The sequence below is a fragment of the Anabrus simplex genome, chromosome 4, assembly GCF_040414725.1.
Source record: "Anabrus simplex isolate iqAnaSimp1 chromosome 4, ASM4041472v1, whole genome shotgun sequence".
In the NCBI taxonomy this organism is placed as follows: domain Eukaryota; kingdom Metazoa; phylum Arthropoda; class Insecta; order Orthoptera; family Tettigoniidae; genus Anabrus; species Anabrus simplex.
Genome location: NC_090268.1, coordinates 72,972,790 through 72,996,106, shown reverse-complemented (window position 1 = coordinate 72,996,106; position 23,317 = coordinate 72,972,790). Strand labels below are relative to the sequence as shown.

General features: G+C 39.6%; 2 protein-coding genes across 10 annotated transcripts in view; one reads left to right on the top strand and one right to left on the bottom strand.

Moving 5' to 3' along the window:
- The window catches only part of jub (LIM domain-containing protein jub), a 165,286-nt gene extending 156,261 nt beyond the window's left edge, over window positions 1-9,025 (bottom strand). The window contains exon 1 of the mRNA XM_067146231.2: window positions 6,824-9,025. Within this exon, the coding sequence (XP_067002332.1) occupies window positions 6,824-8,584 (1,761 nt within the window). The 5' untranslated portion in view covers window positions 8,585-9,025. The remainder of the gene's footprint in view (window positions 1-6,823) is intronic.
- A 13,505-nt stretch (window positions 9,026-22,530) lies between these two features.
- Window positions 22,531-23,317, top strand: part of Piezo (piezo type mechanosensitive ion channel component) — a 555,272-nt gene continuing 554,485 nt past the window's right edge. For all 9 annotated transcript variants that reach the window (XM_067145104.2, XM_067145105.2, XM_067145110.2 and 6 more), the window contains exon 1: window positions 22,531-22,811. The gene's annotated coding sequence lies outside the window, so the exon portion shown is untranslated. The remainder of the gene's footprint in view (window positions 22,812-23,317) is intronic.

Genomic DNA, 23,317 nt, shown 5'->3' with positions numbered 1-23,317 from the left:
CCTTGCGTTGCTAACTGTTGGACGTTTTGGATAACTTATGTGACAGGAAGCAAGATAAAGGAAGTAAAAGAAAGGGACAGGAAATTTCAGAGAGAAATGGGGAATGGAGATGAAAGAAAAGAGGTGGTATTAATTTAAAGGGAATGGAAATGGAGGAAGAAAACAAATAGAAAGGGTAATAAATAAAATATGTAATATGTGAATCAATTTGCAGTGCGAAGTGTTGGACGTATTATATAAATTATGTGAAAGGAAGCAAGAAATAAGGAAGGTACGGAAAGAGAAAATAGGTAGGATAGTTTGGAGATAATTGGGGAAGAGAGGTGGATAAAACGAGAGAGGAGGGTCTAATTAAGGTGGGGCTGAGGGACGAGGGAATAGGAGTAAATGCTGAGGAAAGGTGCCATGAATAGAATGGAAAATTAATTCTAGATTAGTTAAATTAATTAAAATTTAAAAAAATAATAATCAGGAGGTCAAACAGAATGTTGATTTTCTCAGAAATGTCATTTAGGTTATAGTTTGAGTTGAAATATTGATCTAAATGTATGAAACCGTTTTCTGTTATATCGAGTAGGGGGCCTTCGTTTAATGTTTTAAGGATTTCCATATCTTGTTTTATGTTGGTAAAATTATGGTTGTAGTCTTGCATGTGTTGACCTACTGCTGAGAAATTGTTGCATCTTAGGGCATTAATATATTCTAAATATATTGTGGTGAAACTCCTTTCAGTTTGTCCAACATATGAAAAATTGCAATTATTACACTTGATTCTATAAACTCCTGATTTTGAGAAACTATTAATTTTGTTAACAGAAGTGGAGTCGTATAAGATATCTGCATTTTATTATTTGTTTTAAAGGCTATTTTTACATTGTACTTCTTAAAAATGTTAGTGATTTTGTAGATGTTTTATTAAAAGTGAAAGTGGAAATTAAGGGGATGTTCGGTTTTTCTTTTTTTAAAGTGGTTGAGGGGCGATTTCTGTATTTGTTAATAATTCTTTCAATGAAAAAATGATTGTAACCATTGGATTTTGCAATGTATCGAATGGTGTTTAATTTGTTTTTTAGATCTTTTTTTAGACAGGGGTACAGTGAAGGTTCTGTGAACTAAGCTGTTGTAAGTTGCCCGTTTGTGAGTCTGTGGATGTGTTGCATCATGACAGACTGTGGAAGCAGTTTGAGTAGGTTTTCTGAAGATTTTGTAATTTAAAAAAGTTGGGTGCCTGGTGATGGTTAAATCTAAGTAGTTTATTTTTTGGTCTTGTTTGGATTCTAGTGTGAATTTAATATATGGATCAATGTTATTAAGATTGAGAAGAGTGGTAGTAACGTTGACTGTTTTTTTCATCTAAAATAACTAAGATATTGTCTACATATCCGGCCCAACAGAGAATATTGTTAAAGTTTTGGCTGTTGTCAATCTTATTATGTTCTAGGAAATTAAGTATATATCAGCTAGGTTCCTGTTGATAGATAACGTTATCAAAAGTGAAGAAATTGTTATTTACAACTAATTTTAAAATAGACATGAAATCAAGGATTTCTAATTTACTCAAATGATTATTTATTTAAATTATTTTCAATGGTAGGGTAATGTTTTTATATTTGTATACTAGGATACATATTAACGACATCGAAAGAATGAAGGGAGTGATGGGGTTGGATGAATAATGAATATCCACAGCCTGTTTCCAGTCATTCGACCGGGTCAGGAATAGAATGAATGAAGCCCCCATCTAGCAGCGAGGATAGGAATTGTGCCAGCTGCCGAAGCCTGTAGCACTCCTCTGGGGCAATGATTAATGACTAACAAGATAAAATGAAATGATATTAGAGAGTGCTGCTGGATTGAAATATTACAGGGAAAACCGGACTACTCGGAGGAAAACCTGTCCCGCTACTGCTTTGTCCAGCACAAATCTCAGCTCGAGTGACCAGGATTTGAACCACGGAACCCAGTGGTAAAAGGCCGGCGCGCTGCCGCCTGAGCCATGGAGGCTCGGGTTGGATATTGAAGTTATTTAATTTATTAATTAGATCTGAAGGGTTTTTGATGGATTTTTTAGACATAAATTGATAATTCTTCCTCAAAATTTTTTGGATAAATTGCAACTATCGGATACATTGTGCAACTCACGATTTGACTGAAGATGACCTTAAAAAATAGGTCAAAACTAGTTCCAATAAATGTTTCTTCCATAATGTAACCCACATTAATTGATTTTGTATTGAAAAGGTGGAAATATTTTACCCTTAATTTTTAATTTAATTGTAATCACAGTTCAATATGGACCATTCAAAATGAAGTTTATATCTGTTAATGAAGTGATGATTAGGACAGCTGTGCGTCAGACAATAAGGTTTCCCTTTCAAATGAATCTCTTCATGAAGTTGATGAAAACCAAACCCTGTTAGCTACGAGACTTCAAATGTTTCAGCATATTAACTTCCCATTGTGAGGTGTAGACCTGATCATACTATTTTTAGGTTCTATCTGTGTAATATATGTCTAAACATTTGTTCCCGTTTATTATTGTGTCATCAATAGTAACTGTATTACACGTATAGCAAGTAGTGTAGGTTGTGTAGTCGTATAACTATTTTGTTTAATAATGTAAATGATCAAAGATTCTACGATCCCACATGGTTGACGTGCAGTACCAAGATTTATGTTTCACATTAACATTTAATGTAATTTTCTGCCAACAATGTATTATTGGATTCTTAAAGGTACAAATATATATATATTACATTTTTCTTATCCCATTTAAGAGGAAGTAGACGTACTTATATACAGTGTTTTTCATCAATAAACAGTTTGGGTAAAATCTACCCAGTACGCACTCATACGTCACAAAACTGAGCAAATGTCCTGATGGGTTCAAATATCCTGCTTGTGGAGCTTAGATGGGTATTAGGTGTAACAGGACTGTAGCCAATGTCAGCTGTATTGTTGCTTACAAGATGTGTGCTGTGGCTGAACGTGTCAACAAGTGAGTTAAGAAATAGCGAACCAGGAAGAAAGAAAGCGTACTACGCAGCGTACTACCTACATAACCATGCCCCACCGGTCACTCAGAAGAACATTTAGTAAGTATTTGGACTATAATATCTGACACCTCCCACATTGCTGGCAACATGTTGTGGACAATCTAGGGGACTACTTTCAGGGTTTATTGTAAGGGTTACAGTACTCTCCGAGAATAAACCTTATGTAGCAAAAGAATTTAATGGCCGAGAGCTTCCTCGCTTCATATCTTACACCTGGTAAACCTACCCAGCATTATTCATACATGTATGTTAATGTACATTTCATATACAGATGTATCAGTAATTTCCTTGATTGTCTTAATTTACTTCAGTTGCTACCAATTCATGATCCTTCCTGCAACACCCGACAGGCTGTCGCCTTTCACCTACCCAGGTGCAGAACTGTATCACACAGGAACCCTTGGTTTATACAGGCCCTAAGATCACTGAATGAAATTAGTGTGATGGTGGATGTATTCCACTCGTCACCTAGAGAAATTCGTAGACATCTTTTGGATGCCTCATAGACAGGGAGTTCCTTATATCCTGTTCTGCGTATTTGGTAAATGAATATTATATCCCATCCAGTACCAGAAACAAATGAAACTTAGCCTAAAACATCAAATTAAAAAGCTACTATTCTTTATCATTTGGTAATTTGCATGTGTACATTTTTTCTGGTTTCCACCAGCCTTTTTTTTTTAGTTGGGGATTACTAACTAAATAAGTATATATTATATATAGGCCTATATATACAGTGAAACCTTGGAATGTGAGTAACTTGGTCTACGAGTGTTTTGCAAGACGAGCAAACATTTTAAATAAATTTTAACTTGATAAGCGAGTGAGGTTCCGCAATACGAGCGTCACATGGGCGTACGTATTCCCCTCCCCTGTTCGTTTGTTGAATGGATGAACGAGGTCTTTGGTCCTGTAGTGAAGAAATACCTTTCAGAACATAATCTGCCACTCAAAGTCTTCCTGGTTATGGACAATGATCCTACTCATCCTCCAGGCCTTGAGGACGACTTAATGGAGGAATTCAAGTTCGTTAAGGTTAAGTTCCTTCATCCCAACACTACTCCACTACTCCAGCCTATGAAACAGCAAGTCATTTCGAACTTCAAGAAGCTATACACCAAAGCACTATTCCAGCAATGCTTCGAAGTGACCAAAGGAACAAACCTTACCCTCCGAGAGTTTTGGAGAAATCATTTCCCCATCCTGAACTGCCTGAAAGATCATCGATAAAGCCTGGTATGGGGTCACCAAAAGAACACTCACTTCCGCTCGGGGAAAACTGTGGTCTGACTGGGTTCTTGGATGTGACTTTGAGGGGATTGTTGGTGACAATGAGCTGCCGATTATCGATGAAATTGTGTCCTTTGAGAAGACTATGGTGCTGGAGGTGAATGACGTGGACATTCAAGAGCTGGTGGATGAACATTGCGAGGAACTCACCACCAACGAACTGATGGACCTGCATCGCGAACAACAGGAGGAGGTTATGGAGATCTCGTCCGGGAAAGAGGAGAAGAAAAAGTCAATGGAATCTCTCACTTCAACTGAGATTCGGGAGAAGTGCAAAATGTGGGAAACGGTGCAAAATATTGTAGAAAAACACCATTTGAATAAGGCTGTAGCAGTGCGAGCGATGAATCAGTTCAATGATAATGCAATGTCACATTTTCGTGAAATCCTCAAAAAGAGGCAAAAGCAACAGTCATTGGACAGGTTCCTCATTAAAGTTGCACGAAAAGAAAACAATTCCAGTGAACCAACAGATAGCAGTGATTCCGTTAGTGAAATTTGTGCTACACAGTAACTCTTCTCATGTCATCTCTCGTCTCCCTCACACCAACAATGATTCTACTGTAAGGAAAAGTGCACTTTAATTTGTTTTATGTTATATTTTGTTTCAGAAATGGTATGCAAATAAATTTTTTTGTGTTTCGGACGAACCATCCACGTTTCAATTGTTTCTTATGGGAAAACTTGCTTTGATATACGAGCGCTTTGGATTACAAGCATGTTGCCAGAACGAATTATGCTCGCAATCCAAGGATCCACTATATAGACAATTTATCACAATTTTTGATGCAGAAACTTGTGAACATCAAACATTTGACTATACTGATCATTTAGCAACCTTGTCTCTTTTTTTCACCATTTTAGTCTTTTCTTCCTCTTTTTATGGGGTGGTCTACCATTCCCAGCCCTGTGTCACCAGGAAATTCAGTGGCGATGGTGGCGGCAGAGTGGGGCTGTTTCTCGTATTTCAATGGGGCCGCTGGCGTTTGTCCAGCGCAGCATGAACACAGAGGCATATTATAAAATTCTAGATTAATGAAATGCTCCCAACATTGTGACATTTTTATGGAACAGACCCTTGTTACTTCCAGGATGACAATGCTGGGGCCTAGATGCCATGTTTTGGGGGCTACTACACAGCAGTATGCTGACAACAATGTTCAGTGACTGGACTGGTCTGCCCAGTCACAACCCCAATCCAACAGAACATCTTTGGGACAAAATGGACCACCGGATTAGGTCTCGAGAGGAGCAGCCAAAATCCGCCGTCCAACTTTCGGAATGTTTACAAGAGGAATCGAGATGTATCCTCCCACTGAATGTCCTGCACACATTCTACGAGAGCATACCAGACAGGGTGGCTGCTGTTACAGCAGCAACAGGTAGCACTATGAGGTTCTAACAAGGTGACAACCACCAAACAAATATTCTGGACAGGTGCCCAGTTACTTTCTAGTAAATAGTGTCTTCTTCTTCTTCTTGTTTTATGACCACATAGGATCACTTTAGTCAGTCCTTGTTCAAGTCTCTTTGAAGAGATTGTTCGAACTTTGCAGTCCTCCCAGTAGCCTATAGATAGTGTCTATTTTAGCCATATATATTCTAGTTTATACAAAAAATGAAATGGCGTGTGGCTTTTAGTGCCGGGAGAGTCCGAGGACAAGTTTGGCTCGCCAGATGCAAGTCTTTTGATTTGACTCCCGTAGGCGACCTGCGCATCATGACGAGGATGAAATGATGAAGACGACACATACACCAAGCCCCCGTGCTGGCAAAATTAACTAATTAAGGTTAAAATTCCCTACCCTACCGGGAATCGAACCCGGGACCCCTGCGGCCAAAGGCCAGCACGCTAACCATTTAGCCATGGAGCCGGACTCTATAAAGTTCGGGGGGGGGACTGTAAATTTGTGAAAGTAACAAGCGTATTTCAATTTTTAGAACATAGTACAGAATAAGATGTTGGTCTGGCCCTGGGCTGAATGGTCAGAGCCCTGCTCTATGGTTTATAGGGGCCCAGTCATGAATTTTAACCATGTTTAGTTCATTTCTCTAGCTCGGGGCTGGGTGTTTGTGATCATCTTGCTACACATATTGATTCTCACTCAACATATCATACTACAAACCACCACAGAAACACGCAGTAAAGAATAGATTTCTCAACATAAGAGTTGGCGTAGGAAAGGCCATTGAGCCATAAAACTAGGCATAATCCACATTACCGCTCCCCCCAGATAACTGGGGAAAAAAGCCAGAAAAGAAGAAGTAATACAAAATGAGATGATATAAAACAAATGAAACAATAAAGACAGCATAAAACCTGTCTTAATTTTCACAATTTATACCTTAATTTTGCCATGATAAATAATCAATTAATTAATCAATTATATGGCATATAATTCTTTTGTTCAGTTACTTACGATCCACAAGCCAACATACAAACTGAAAAGATAATCAAGATAAAAATTCCAACGTACCATAGGCCGTGGTGGAGTAACATTATACGGCAGAAGATTCTTTCCACTCATTGGCTTCATCTTGCTACTCGCAGACATATTATTTGGTTGCTTCTGAGGAGATTCACTTGCACTGGGACTGTCTTGAGGAGCCATGGTAACATACACAGCATTGGCTACGCCAGAAGTAGTCCCACGCTGATAACTTGTAGCTAACTGCACAGGCGTTCCCTGAGTGGTACTGCCAGTCATAACAACATAATCGCCACCATTTACATTTGATGGTGCTCCAACAGGGGTTGCACGATGTGGACTACTAGGATGTGGCTGAGAAATAGTTTTTGTGGGAACTCGTGATGTAATGTAAGTAGCACTTTGTGGGCGAGGAGGATACTGTTCAGGCAGAGATATTTGACTCTGGGTAGAATTATTAGAAGAGTAACTAATGCCACCTTGGTACGTAGATCCATGAGTGTTTGAAGGAATGTTTACTGGAAAATTTTGGCCTGCAATAACATTTGTAGAAAGATGTGGGCCATGGGGATTCACGTGAGATGGGACACACTGGTTTGTTGTGGTGCTTATAGAGGAAGTAGAACTATGAGAAACATTCGGATTACCAGGATATGGTGGGGGCGGAGGAAGGGCGTTACCACGGGATGCTGGGCTTGTAGATCCTGATCTGGAGTTAAAGTTTGGTGAAGAAGAGGAAGATACAGCTACTTGAGGACCTGGCTTGGCAGGCTCATAGTTTGGTGGTTTATTAACAGATGAATGCAATTCCTGAATATTTTCATACACTGGTGGTGCATCATATGAGTTATAATCTTTAACAGAGACAGGTAGAGCTGATGAGGAATACTTCGAGCCTGAAGGAACTTGAGGCTGTGCCTTGCGATAGTTTGACTCATATTGTGCGTTATTATCAACTAAACTGGTACGAGGGCTGGAATGCTTAGAATCTTGAGAGCTAAGGCTGGAATGTGGGCTACCAACATGATGTGGCAGCTGGTGATAATATGGAGGCTGGGATGTACGAGTAGAATTAAAGTAATCAATATTTTCATATAGAGGAGACACAGAGTTATTGTAACCTTGTGGAACACCTACCATGCTCGTTCGAGGGCTATTTGATTGCTGTGAATCCTTACTAGAACCACTCAAACTGTGCGTTGGGCTCGGTGCACCAGGTTTTGCTGTGTATGTACCGTAATATTTATTCATATCACTAGAGTTTTGCACACCATTATGATAAGTTCGTGCAACACATGAAGTTTCAATATTACCCTTACAGTTACTTAATGAAGCTATTGTTTCAACTTGCTTAGGAGTAGCAAATTTTGAAGCAGCAATTATATTGCCTCTCTCATAAATTTTGTAGTCTGTAGGCTGTCCTTTAGCTGGAGCATTATTAGCTCCTTCAACAACAAAACTCTCTATAGCTCCAACTGTTCGCTGCTTATTATTATCCTGTTGACGATAAGCAATATTCCTATCTTGTAGGCCTACAGATCTCACTGGTGATGTAATAGTACTTGATGGCAAAGATCTTGAACCGGTGGTCGCAACTTCATATCCAGGAGGACCACCACTTCCCCCTACACCAGATATTGCGGCGTTTGAAAGGGATCTACCTTGACCGTCCACTCCTTTCGGCATTATACGTCCATACCCAGATTCTGTCACAATAACTCTGCGTGTACTTCTGTCATTAGACTGAGAGTCCCCGTTGGATTCATCATTTAGACGAAGGTGATTGAGTTTATGCAAATAGGGATCCATTCTAGAGAAATTTAAATCGAGAAAGCAATAGCCCTACATTCAAACTACGCCCATAGGATCGTATAATCTAGAATGTAACGATAAAAATCAATGCAAGTCAGGAACAAATTAGCGAATTAAACAGATAAGTAAATGTTTCAAGTTATGTCTTCATCTACACAAAATGTTTTCATTGTTTGCCCACGGCTTACAAAAACACGGAGCACTGTCAGACATAATCTGATGATAAACAAAAGTAAATAAAAGCCATTTACTCAGCTTTCGCAAAACTATGAAATAGAGCACAGCTCATAAAGCCAGCGCTGATCTTTAAAGCATGACGTATAAAATCATAATGTTATCTTTTGGAAACACTTCAAACGAATTCACTGCTTTAATATTTTCAGTCAGAACTTTACAGTCAACCTCAAAGGCACAAACTAAAAAACATAGTGCAACACAGATTAGACACAGCCAGCGGAGTAATACATTCGACCTGATCGACCAAACAAAAGTAAGAAAGCCAAAGAAAGAAAACAAAATAATTCATCTTGTTTAAAATTAGTCTATACGAGAAAACAAAATGTTCAGAGCACTAACAGTATCTTTTAAAATTCATGTTATAACATAACCTTCAAACAAGCCTCAAGAAAAAAAGTATATAAGTTCAACAGTGCTCCTAACGACACGGAATGTAACTAAAACATACTTATCGCACTTCACACACAATAAACGACCCGCCGTTAGGGATTAACAAGTACGAGAGACATAAACACAGGCATAAGAGGTAGAGGTGCTGGTGATCTACACTGGCATTCTTACCTTAGCAGTGTCATATGTAGTTACATCAAGTCCACACAACCCCTAGCCGCGACTGAAATTGCTTCCATTCAACTATTATTTTCTTCCGATCCCACTAAACTGATTTTGAGAGCCCTGGGGAATATTTCAGTATCCTTCCTTTCATTGATACTGTCATTTTTGAAGGGTCACATCTCCTCGTTCTCGAATCATTAGGCTTAAAAGGAGGGTGATGTTCTCATTATATTTCCTCTAAAAGAGTAATTCCCAAACAAAGGTACGCGCTCCCCGGAAGAGGAGTGAGACAACTTACTGAGAACATAAGGGAAATATGTGGCCCGATAAATATAGTAATTATAGTAATACACGTACATTATAATTTTACAAAGAGTACATAGTTAATGCAGCCCTATGTTGTCCTGTATTATCATCTAAAAGTAGGTTATGCTCACCCATTACACCCCTGTTTTATCTATGGACTGATGCCGTTCCAAACCCGAGGTTCAATACCGTACTTGACAATAGTCCTTCAACAATTTTGGATTCAATATTTTAAAAATACTTCGATCACATTGCCGGGAGATCAGAGGCAATGGAAAAATTGATCATCAAGGGAAAGGTTGATGACCGAAGATCCATAGGACGTGTACCATCGCGATGGTCATCCCAAGCCTGACCGGAGAGAACCTGCAAAATGCGATCCACCATGCTCAGGATAGGGAATTCTGGAGGTCAACTATCTATTACGGTACTATCAATATGCCTTTGCATCACGATGTGACCTTACGCAGGGTACATGAGAGATGTCTCCTCCTCCAATGTCGCTACCGGTATGCGAAATCACACCCGGAACTAATAATTCGTACATGCTTTTCGCACAACTCTCCAGGACACTCCTTTTGTTTTAAAACATCCTATCTTGAGGTCCGCAAAAAGGATCGAAAATCTTATAAACATTCAGGTTTAAAAAATATCCTGCGAAATGCCTGGGATATTTTTTGTACAATACCATAATTCGTTTCACCCCTTTTCCAGAATTTCTAATCTGTAATAATTTATGATTCAAATCAACGAAGGAGAGCTAGAAAAAACGTACCGGTATATTTAAGTTGGCTACAGCCAACGATGGCTACATCATAACATCTAAATACTCCCGTTTAAAGTTCTTGTTATATTCACGACGGGAAGAGCAGTGTAGTCTATTGCATTCTGTGTAGTGGTGGTTATTCGGACTATCAGGTGTTGTGGTTTAAGCTATCCGTGTTAATTATGCCGAAAGTTAAAAAGGTAATGTGTATTGAAGTTTTTCTACCCGTTTATATTAGCAGATAAATCGAAAAGCGATGTTCGCAGTACCATTATCATCATTCCGTGTCCGGTCAGCATTTCCAAAATGTAGCAACTCCGATGGCCTTGTTTTTCGCCTCGATCAGGTCCTGTTTAGTGCAGGGTTGTTGTAGTAGAGGACAGATGAACAGGTGGTTCGGATCTTGTGTTACACCACACTCGCAGGATGCGTCTCCATCAGCTGGAAGTATGCCCCATTTTTGCATGCTGGTCTTGCAAAGAGAGACGCCCACCCTAAGACGATTAAATGATCTCCAAATAGGGTAGGGCAGGTCATTTCCTGGAGTTAGCTCTTCCTTTCCAAGGATATCAGACGGCCGATGGCCTTGTTGTTCGCCTCGATCAGGTCCTCTGTAGTGCAGGGTTGTTCTAGTAGAGGACAGATGAGCGTGTGGTTCCAATCTTGTGTTACACCACACTCGCAGGATGCGTCTCCATCAGCTCGAAGTATACGGTACCCCATTTTTGCATGTTGGTCTTGCAAAGAGGGACGCCCACCCTAAGACGATGAAATGATCTCCAAATAGAGTAGGACAGGTCATTCCCTGGAGCTAGCTCTTCCTTTGCAGGGGTATCAGACGGCACCATGATCTTCCACCTGGTGATGCGGTTAGACTCCGATGTTCCTACCAGTGGTTGAGTCCTGGTCATGTAGCTCTTTCTCGACCAAAAGTTCAGCATTGTTTTCGATAGCAAACGGTAGAAAAAGCGAGAGTTTACGACATTTTGAAACGAGGAAGCATAAACTCGCCAACAATGGTGATGCATCCAACTCATGCCACACTACCGGTGAAATACTTCCTTTCAATAAGTTGACTGGGTTTAGTTGAAAGATCAGAAATTGGCAGCTTCTAAAGGCAGTTTTGCATTCTATACTGTTAAACATCTCTAGCCATACGCTAAATAAATAAATAAATAAATAAATAAATAAATACTATTAAACATAACCAATTATTTCGCTCGGCAGACTGAACTTACAAAAATAATAGTTGAAGGAAATTTATTCGAGTAAAATGTATGGGAGCATGTTTTGCATGACTTCACACTGGAACGTGTTAATGTAACACTACATGTTGTAATGTAAAAATTGTTAGCATTAATTACAGTAATAATAGGTTAATAGCAGCCTGTTCCCATTTCTTGATGGATACTGTAATTTCGCGTCTGTCCCTTGGCACAGGCCGGAGCAAAAAGTAGCTTCCACTGAAGTTCCCGTCTATGATCCTTGCACTGATGGCTGTGAGAGTATGGAAGCTGCTCAGGTATAGGTGGTGCTGAGTAATGACACTCAACTAGTGTGAGATGCTACTCATAAGGCTGGCCGTGCTGCAACGGCACTTCCTGGCCAAGTAAGGAAAGCAAACTATAGGTACCTCACACAACATCCTGCCATGTCCGCCTCATTTTTGTGCCGCTATCGGATTTACGGCTTCCCTATAACCTCATAACCGTTGGTGTTGCCATTTGAAGATCCAAACAAACAGATTCATATATATAGTTTCTTTTACGTCGCACCGACTCAGATAGGTATTATGGTGAGGATGGGACAGAAAAGACTAGGAGTGGGAAGGAAGCAGCCGTAGTCGTAATTAAAGTGCAGCCCCAGCATTTTCTTTGCGTGAACATGGAAAACCACAGAAACTCATCAGGGCTGCCGACAGTGGAGTTCGAACCCTCTATCTCCAGAATGCAAGTTGGCATCTACATGACCCAAACCACGCAGCCACTCACTCGGTGACAGATTGATAAGATTTGGCAATTTTATTATTGAAACACATTAGGCACTTCCTTTGTAGTTGAATCCAGTAACACCAGTAATCGGATTACTAGTAGCGATTACATTGTTACTAATTTTTACTTGTAAGACTTGCTTTTTATAAAACATTATCTCTACTTGTGATGTACCGGTACTTCTTGAAGTAAAATTGTAGTCATTACATTTAAATAATTACTCTTTTCTAGTAACTAATATACTTCGCACGAAAGTAGAAACGGAAAAAAGATGAATGATGATGATTATATTTTTTTCAGTTCTACTACAACATAACCAAAAGCTTCACCAGGACTGGATGAAGTACTTTCTTCTTTCTCCGGTACTTCCAAATACATCATACATATCCCAAAGATGTTCTGAAAATTAAATATAGATATTCCTTCAAGTGCCCCTGTAGGGTGGCTTTTCAGTAAATGCAAAGATGTACATTCCCCAAAAGAGCGATGAGAATTTTAAGAACCAATTTTGTTATTTGTAAAGTAAACGACAAATTATAACTTGAAACACTTAAAGTCATTAACTAAAATAAAAATTATGGGAAAAACTAATTTCGCAAGTTCCAAAATATCATGCTTAGTCTCAGTGGTGATAGCCATTTAATGCCTCTATGCAAAAAAAAAAGAAAAAGAAAGAACAAAAACAAACAAAATATGTTCCTTACAAACGTTTGTATTATTTCATCCCCATGCGAAAAAAAATATCCGTGATTTACATAAGACTAGCGTTCTGTAAAGTAGTTGTAATTTTACTGACGAATTATCTTTTGCATTTTTGCTTTACGTCGCACCGACATAGATAGGTCTTATGGCGACGATGGCATAGGAAAGGCCTAGGATTAGGAAGGAAGTGACCGTAGCCTTAATTAAGGAGTGAAAATGGGAAACCATGGAAAACCATTTTCAGGGCTGCCGACAATGGGGTTCGAACCCACTATCTCCCAGTTGCAAACTCAAAGCTCCGCACCCCTAATCGCACAGCCAAATCACCCTTTACTGATTATTAGTTGAAAAAATAATTTGTAATTGAGTAAAATATTTTTCAGGTAACTGTAATTCACTACCGATTGAAAAATTAAATGTTAATAGAGTAAAATATTTGTCAGGTAACTGTAATTCATTACTAGTTGAAAAATTAATTTGTAATTGAGTAAAATATTTCTCAGGTAACTGTAATTCAGCCCAATTACTTTTTCCTTGTACCGGTACTTTTCCTAGTATCTTAGAAGGCCAGTACCAGGTAATTGTCCTGTGAAGCGAAGCCTACAAAGTTCTGAATTTCTAGAAGAGAGTGAATATTGGCATCATGCAGCTCTGAAAAAAAAGGGCAATAGCATCAAATTGCTAAGCCCAGCGTGTCTAGCAAAATTTGAGTAATGTTTTCGTACGTTGCTCAATGTGTTTCTTTAAAATTGTTTCTCTTTCAGGTGATGCTCTAAAACAATGTAATTATATTTTTCATAGTGGCCAAATAATTCCTTATATTAAGTACGCTGCATGCGTACTCTCTTCCGGCTTAATTGTGCTCTTTCTCTAGAGTTCCACACTTCCTCTTTGCGGTAAAAGTAAAGGAAAGGCCCATTCATTTGAAATCAAAAGAGCGGGAAGAGGTCTTATAATGATCTTTTTATCTTTTGCTAATCATGTATGGGAATTACCTGCAACTTGATGTCCTAACAACTGCAGAATGCAACACAGACTGAAGGTTAAATGCCAGGTCAAGTTCACTGTAACATTTATGAATAATACGAGCGTTACCACATTGCTGGCAAATCCATCGTTCAAATTAAACGAAAACAATGAGCCACCTAAAATCTTCATTTACGTGGTTGTCATAATTAATTATAAGTTAGACATTTCGGGGGGGGGGAGGCTTATTCCCCAATCCCCCCCTCCTTCTGCGTACTCCCCTGATCTGCAGTGAAAAGAAGGAAATAAGCTAATTTATCGACTTAAACATTATCCTGTACTTAAATAGATTACTGAAGGCATTAAAGTTAACAATAATAAAAGCAAACACTATTTCACAACATGCACCATTCCTAGCAAACTGATGGTCTACATGACTCAATGCGTCGTATTACAATTGAATCAATGGTTGCAGAAAGGACCTCAATCACGTTTTTGGCGTTATTGAGTTATGAGCAGATTCTGAATCGCTGGACATAGACACGTCTTTGTGCATAGAAAGAACCCTCGCCAACAGGGGACTGAATTATTCTTTGAGCGCAGAAATTTCGGAAGTCCAGTACTGAGGCTCATTCTGCGCTCAAGATGTGGCTTGGTGAAGAAGATGCCCTTCTCCTCGTGTGTCTTGTTTTGCGATAAAATGAACTAATTGGTTATATTTGTTACAGTCAGAATGGAATCATGTGATGGACCAGATATACAAAGACCAAATAAACGCAAGAGGAATCTCAAATAGTACTGATTACAAACGCAACAAAATAAAGGTACCTAGCAAAAGTGAAAGGACAACAACATAGCAACTATGCTGGAAAAGTCGTGCCGGCGAGAGTAACGGGACCTCCATTGAAATGTGAAATGTCGTATGGCTATTAGTGCCGGGATATCCCAGGACGGGTTCGGCTCGCCAGGTGCAGGTCTCTCTATTTGATACCCGTAGGCGACCTGCGCGTCGTGATGAGGATGAAATGCCTTCAAGGAATTTGTGAGAACTACCAGTTACGTATTTTGACTACGGTCTTGGACATCCCCACGAAAAATCAACAGGACTAATGCCTACTGGGACTTACTGAATATTTTAATGTTGGTAGACACCGACCGAGAAAAGAAGGGGCAATACTGAAGTCGAAGTCTTTCAAATATCACTGCTCATTGGATCTTCCAAGGTAAGGATCTATCGTGAAGCACATGCTTTATGCTGTTACTGATAAAAGGGCGGAAATACTACGTGGATATTTACTTCAGAGCAAAACTCATTGACAGACATGGGGCAAACGCAAGTGGTAAATTCCTTCCGGTCTCGAAGGTTGTGTTAGTTTACAGCCACATACAGTGTTACCCAGTAAAGGACAGCCATTCTTTATTGGGAAAAGGTATATCATATCTACAGTCCGACCTTAGCGTGAGAAAAACGTATGACATGTTCAGAGAGTTACCGTTCATCCTTACATTGTTATCAAATATAAGTATTAAATTAAGATTTTCAAGTAAAATCATAATTTCAAGTTTGAAAGCCCACAAGTTGGCACATGCTGCACTTGTGGGAAACTGGGGATTAAAATCAAAAGCAAAGAACTGAATGCTGTAGCTAAGAGACTGGCCAGGGATGAACTTCTGGTTGATAAACGGAGATCGAGAAATTTCTACACAGCACTGAAATCATCAAATAAACTCTGTAAACGTAATGATGATGTGTTAGCTCTCTACTTTGATTACGTGCAAGATTTACAATTGCCTAAAATTCCGGCATGGTTTATTTTACCAGCGGCAGCTAATTGTTAATGTTTTATGTGTTCATAATATGAAGACTGTGTATAAAGGAAAGGGTGATAGACATAAAACTGAAAATTACAGGCCAGTAAGTTTGACATGCGTTGCATGTAAGCTTTGGGAAGGCATTCTTTCTGATTATATTAGACATGTTTGTGAAATTAATAACTGGTTCGATGGAAGGCAGTTCGGTTTTAGGAAAGGTTATTCCACTGAAGCTCAACTCGTAGGCTTCCAGCAAGATATAGCAGATATCTTGGATTTAGGAGGTCAAATGGACTGTATTGCGATTGACCTGTCTAAAGCATTTGATAGGGTGGATCATGGGAGACTACTGGCAAAAATGAGTGCAATTGGACTAGACAAAAGAATGACGGTATGGGTTGCTATATTTCTAGAAAATAGATCTCAGAGAATTAGAGTAGGCGAAGCTTTATCTGACCCTGTAATAATTAAGAGGGGAGAGAATTAGAGTAGGCGAAGCTTTATCTGACAATGTAATAATTAAGAGGGGAATTCCTCAGGGCAGTATTATTGGACCTTTATGTTTTCTTATATATATAAATGATATGAGTAAAAAAGTGGAATCAAGAGGTAAGGCTTATTTGCAGATGATGTTATTCTGTATAGAGTACTGTAATAAAGAAGTTACAAGATTGTGAGCAACTGCAACATGACCTCGATAATGTTGTGAGATGGACGGCAGGCAATGGTATGCTGATAAACGGGGTTGAAAGTCAGGTTGTAAGTTTCACAAATAGGAAAAGTCCTCTCAGTTTTAATTACTGCGTTGATGGGGTGAAAGTTCCTTTTGGGGATCATTGTAAGTATCTAGGTGATACTTACAGATCTCTGCACATGTTTATGAGGGTGTTTAGGGGTTGTATTAAGGATGTAAAGGAGAGAGCATATCAGTCTCTGGTAAGACCCCAACTAGAGTATGGTTCCAGTGTTTGGGACCCTCGCCAGGATTACCTGATTCAAGAACTGGAAAAAATCCAAAGAAATGCAGCTCGATTTGTTCTGGGTGATTTCCGACAAAAGAGTAGCGTTACAAACATTTTGCAAAGTTTGGGCTGGGAAGAATTGGGAGAAAGAAGACGAGCTGCTCGACTAAGTGGTATGTTCCGAGCTGTCAGCGGAGAGATGGTGTGGAATTACATTAGTAGACGAATAAGTTTGAGTGGCGTCATTAAAAGTAGGAAAGATCACAATATGAAGATAAAGTTGGAATTCCAGAGGACAAATCGGGGCAAAAATTCATTTATAGGAAGGGGAGTTAGGGATTGGAATAACTTACCAAGGGAAATGTTCAATAAATTTCCAATTTCTTTGCATTCATTTAAGAAAAGTCTAGAAAAGCAACAGATACGGAATCTACCACCTGGGTGACTACCCTAAATGCAGATCAGTATTATTGATTGAGACTGACATACCCCCAATTACCTACCACACTGGACGACCGTCCGGACTACGCGCAATTTGAATAGACGGAAAACCACTACAGAGCGAAGTATAAGTTTGACTAGGACAGGAGACTCGGTGCGATGAGCTTTCCACCTCTGAACGTAGGCGAGTCCATCTGGGCTCGACACCTAAAGCAGCCTGGTACAGTGCTACGAAAAGCAGAAGAGCCATGATCGTACTATATCAAGACAGACAAAAGTGTTATTCGGCGGAACAGAGGGCATCTGCTGCCTTACTCGGGAGCTGCGATGGCGGAACGGAGGTCTCCCACGGACCTTCTTATGATGTCCTTTAATCTAGAGTCCCTGGGGCTAGCACAATTGCTCCATAACTCATTCTCATCCGTGCCCACGGTGACCACCGGTGGCCATGCCTCATCAGGCGGTGCGATACCTCCGGCCTCTCTCCAGCCGCCTCCTCAAAGACTGTCAGACCTTCAGCCACCGACACAGACGAAAGACACAACCGATCAGATGCCTGCTGTTGAGGCATCAACTCAGCCTTAGGAGCCCGAGCTCAGGAGATCCGGACGTCAAGTGAGACCTCCCCAGAAGCTTAACCTTTGAGGAGAGGATGTTGTGAAGTTGACATCACTTCGATGCTCAACTGGTGGCTGGACCGTCAGCTGGATTATTAGTATTATTTAGGATTTACTATGTTAGTTATTGCTGTTGTGAATAAACGGGAAGTTGGGACTTTATTATATTTTTATTGCAAACATAACAGTAAGAAAAGTTCCAAACATTGCAAAGGTACTTGGATTTTTATTAAGCGTACCAGGATGCCTATGTTGAAAGCCGAAGAATGTTGAATGTTCTATGCACGTGATAAAAGCTGAACTTCAGGTGTCAGAGATTTTTCTTGGAAAGACAAAACAACACTAAATTACTTGCAGCTGCCAAAACATCTTAAGAATATGAGTGATGTAATCTAACCGGGATCATACTTTCATAGGTAATAATGCCTAATGATGTTATTGTACATAATAATTAGGATAACTAATACATTCACATTTAAATTCCTCATATAAAGAAATCCTTACTTTTGTAAACCTTTCTTACTTATTTTCTTTCCCAATACAAATATGGTAACCCTAAGATAAAGTCCGATAATCTGATACCAGATTTTGCAGGAGAGTTCAGGAGATGTCTTTACAAATATTTCACATTCCGAGCTTAAGACATTAGCTAATCAATTAGAATTGGTGCTGTCTGTATACTCATATAACGATATGTAATAAATGACATTTAATTGTCCGCCTCCGAAGCGTAACGGTTAGGTTATTAGTTGCCGTTCTCGAAGGTCTGGGTTTGATTGCCGGTACTGCCAAAGAATTAAGAATGGATGGTATTTGGTCAGAATGGTGCATGCAGCACACCTCCATTGGGGGTGTGGTCTGAAAAGAGCTGCACCACCTCGGGACGACGACAGGAGTTTACTTACGTATTTAATTTGTAGAACAATGTAGAAATTTAACTTGGAATCATGCTGGTACCCTACAGTGAGCTGGAGTTCGAGCTGTTGTAAGGGTGAGTTGATTAGGTTTGGAGAACATATCGTGGTAGTATTTATATACAATTAAAAATATAGCGATATTAGCAGATGAACAATTGGTTCCTTTTAAATCATTTACATTAAACTCATGATAATAATAATAATAATAATAATAATAATAATAATAATAATAATATGATGCTAATTGAGTGGTAATATGTGTCCAACCACGTGCCTGTAGAACTAGTATAAAACTGCTTAAAATACGGTATAATTTCGGAATCCGGGAAATTTAGGCAAAATATCAACTATGGCGTATATTGAGGGCTACCGAGGCTATCAGTGAAGCCCAAACCTCAAATGAGAACGATGAAAATCTAAAGCACATTATAATGTAAGCATCTGACACATTGTTCCATTTACAAACCTTGAAACTAATGAGAAAACATGTCGCACGTATTTCTGAGAACAAGACTTCGGAGACTGATATTGCAGCCCAGACTCTCGTCCCTCTCCTCTCGACTCACAGGCGGCTTGCTGCTGTATGCCACATAGGCGCGTGGACCGCGGGGTATAGGTGTGCTAGGCTTCAGTCCGTCAGATCGCCACTGGTATCAACCATGCGTTACTCGTCGTATATACTTCCTCACCTCATCCTTCTGACTTAATTATGTAGATAACAGAGCGCTGATATTTCACTCCCGTTTACTTCTGCATCCTTGTAGGAAGACACATAGGTAGATTTGCTAAAATGAAATGCAATCTTTCAGGTATAGTGTTCTTATTTGTTGGTTGGAATCGAGCCCGTGATCATGGGTCGGACACCACCACTGATCTTCCGAGGAAGTTAATTAATCAGTGAACGATAGGTACGACCGCTGTAAAATTCAATATTTTTATTTAATGATGATGATGATGATGATGATTGTACCGGGCGGTACACTTCCGCGCGGCGAATTCAAATATTGCCCCAGTTGAAATCCCTCTACAGGAGGAAGCCTGAACTTTAACTATCTGTATTAAATCAAAAGTTTCTCGGAAGATGTCTCTACTGTGAATTTTGAAGTGTTCTGAACTATGTCTGTTTCGATTTGTATTTGTATGCTCTGTAGTAAGAAGTGTGGACATTCTCTTCTAGATGGCACTACTTAAGAACTATAATTGTGCACCCTAGTGCGATGTGAAGGAACTGGTTTTTTTTGTTTGTTTTTTTTTGAAGAAATTTGGTATTCATAAGTTTGTTCTTTGTTACATTTCTTTCAGTCATTTTTTGGGGTTGGCAGTTTAACCCTTCTCTTTCCGCCAGTTTTGAATTTACCAATCAGTAATTTCTGTAATTAATTTTCCACCAATCCTAGATGTCTTCTTCAGTTTTGACTTGTAATCTTTAGCCGACCAATAAAAGTTTGTGGGCGGGTTGTTATTATTCATGAAAGGTCTCGAATGTTCCACGAGGGTATATAAACTGCTGATTTTTTGGTCTCGGGGCCACTTCAGTAACATCTTTCGCAGTGTGTGAACATATATAGCAGGGGGCGGGAAGCGCCTCTTTCTCCAAGCAGCAGTTCATCTACAAGGTAATGGCCTGTTAACATCTTCATTTCTTGCTAGCTCAGCAGTTTTAACCCGCGGGGGAAGGTTCGAATCCTTTTTAATGTAAACCTTACTGTATCCATGTAAAGTAGCTGCAATTTGGGATAGAGAGTGCTTAACCCTCTCGAATTCCCCTTCATTTTGAATTTGAGGTGACTATGTTTTCGTAACCGTTTTTCTCTTCCTTCTTAAGGTCTTAAACTTATTTGCCAACTAGTCACCTCCCTAGTATGGGATTAGCCCCGGTATAACTGGCCGAGTGCCATCTAGGTTTTAAGAAGTTTCATGTAGGAGTGCAAGCTACGCCTCCAGTCAATTTGGTTTTTTGGGCCATTTAATTAACCAAGAGTTTGTTTTCTTCATGTGAAGGCCCAGTAGTTTGGGTACAAGATACCCCTGTTTCTCTGAATGTGTGCCTTAAGGGCAGTTAGGAAAGAAGTTTGTTGTAGCCTGTGATAGGCTTGTAAAATTGAGAGTGGGTCTGCTTTTTCCCTCTTAATATTGTAATTAGGAGCAAGTGCTCCTTGTACTTAGGGGTTTTCTGCCCTATAACTATTGTGGTGGTGAGCTGAGAGCTCATTAATTAATCTTGGGGCTCTGTAAATTCTTAAATTGTTAACTTGCTACTTGGTACCTGTTACATCTTTGTTATTTGTTGTCATTTGTTGATTTTGAAAAGAAAATATAACCTTTGTTAATGTTTTAAATTAACTTTAATTTCGAAAGTTGCTGGAGTAGGTCAGGGAACAATAGAGGTGATGAAAATGCTGAAGCAAGAAGGTTGCGTACGGGTGAGTGATAACAAGCAGGAAGTTGTAACACCAGCAGTAGAATGTAAACATTGACCAGGCTGTTGTGAATTGATGTAGATGGAGTTGGTTCTGGTATAAAACCGGGGCGTTATTGTTCATTTCATTTTATGTTATTTTGTATAGGGGTGGCTCAGGTTGGACTACGTTTATTAATAGTTATTTATTATTATTATTGTGAACATGTATTCGGGGCTGAACGCCTGTTTTGTTCATTAATAAATACAAATACAAATACAAATACAAAATTTCGAAAGTTGAGACCTATTCCCGCCCGCACCTTCTTTCACCTCTAACTACCACGGAAAACTCCGTAACAATGATAATAATAATAATAATAATAATAATGGTACATGGCATCTGTATAGGTTTGGTGGTGACCTAGTGAGGATAAAATGAATGGCGAAGACGTCATAAATACCCAGTCCCCAAGCCAGGGGAATTAACAGTATGAGGGGGTTAATTCTGAAAACTGAACCTGGGCCATCGGACCAAAGGCAAGCATTCTATCTATTTAGCCACAAAGCTGGCCTTTAATTTGTTAAACCTTAGGCTACCATCTCGACTGATCAGGTGTTGAGTATTGGCAGTGGCAGAGGCCAGGGCAGTAGCTTGTGAAGCAGCCTTGACAACACAGCAGGCTTCTCCGTTGGCTATTGGCTGCAGCTCAAAACGCTTAAGGCTTGACGTTCATCAAACCAACTATCGAAAAGTGGTAACCTAAGTTCAGTGGTTCAGTGGTAGCCCACGTCTTGATCCCAGCGTACGCCACTGCAACTGATCATCAAACTCACTGCCCCGCGAAACAAATTTCTAAACACCACTTGTGCCGGTATGTTATCATGCATCTTAAATAGCACAGGATTAGCAGCAGTGCGAAATTAGTTGAAGTTTTATATATATATGTTGCAAAATAGATTCCATTTCATTTTTTAAATTAAAATGTCCCTAAAAACGTTAACATTCTATCCGTGAGCGAGGCACTGATCTGCGCGTCACTACCCTGTTATTCCTTTAATGATAACACTCCTCAGTTCAAATTTTATGGGCGATTTATATACTTCTAGAAGATGTGTGACAGCGACTTTGTATGTAACTTTCTGTCGATAAATATTCCATGAGAAACTGTGAGAGCGAGACGGCAAAGAAGGGATAGAGCGAGCAAATGTTGACAGCTCAGTCTGGTTCGGTACGGCACGGTTAATTTGATGGCCCAGGCCAGTCCGCTCGCTGGCTCTCTTTGTGCAGTGGGTAGTGGCATGTGTGCAGTGGGTAATTTGTGCGGTTAGAGGGAGGGTGTGTGCCTGTGTTGTTGCGAGAGTGATAATTCAACGTCGGTGTGGCATTCTATAGTGCTGATGGAGAATGAATATGAGTTAAATAACAGAAATTCCGTTTGTTAAACGAATTATATACTTTGTTCCATGCCGAACTCGTTGCAGTTAATGCGTGCGTTTCATCGCCGGTGCTTTGCGCAGTGTGTGTGGCGTAAATGAGACTCAAGTTATCAGGTAATATTAATTTTAAGAGTGAAAATCTTGGTTATGTATTACTTGAATGTTTTCCATCCTGATCTCTGAAATACAGTGATATGTTTCAGCTGTATGTTATGAGAGTACTGATACAAAACAACTTTGACTGCCTTTCACTCAACCCTTATGTAGGGGCGGTCGGGAGGGGGGAGATATTGCTGCTTCTGCATGCACTATCATGATACTGCTGTGATAGTGTCATTTACGTCTTATATATATACACTAATTCAGGGTTATATGAAGGCATTCTCCCATAAATGTTTCCTTTACTGATCTTACTCGTAATAAGTCTGTACTTCTTAAATTATTCTTAAGATAAGGTTGTTACATGTCCAAAAATTTGTATTAGATAGTGACATCAGTCAGCAAACATTATTCCATTTCTAATCCTAGCAAAAGGGGGCGTGGTAGCACGGTCGCGTCCTGCTGTCATTTAATCGGTGCTGCAGCCATTCTGTTTACTGATTTTCTAATTATTTTCTTTC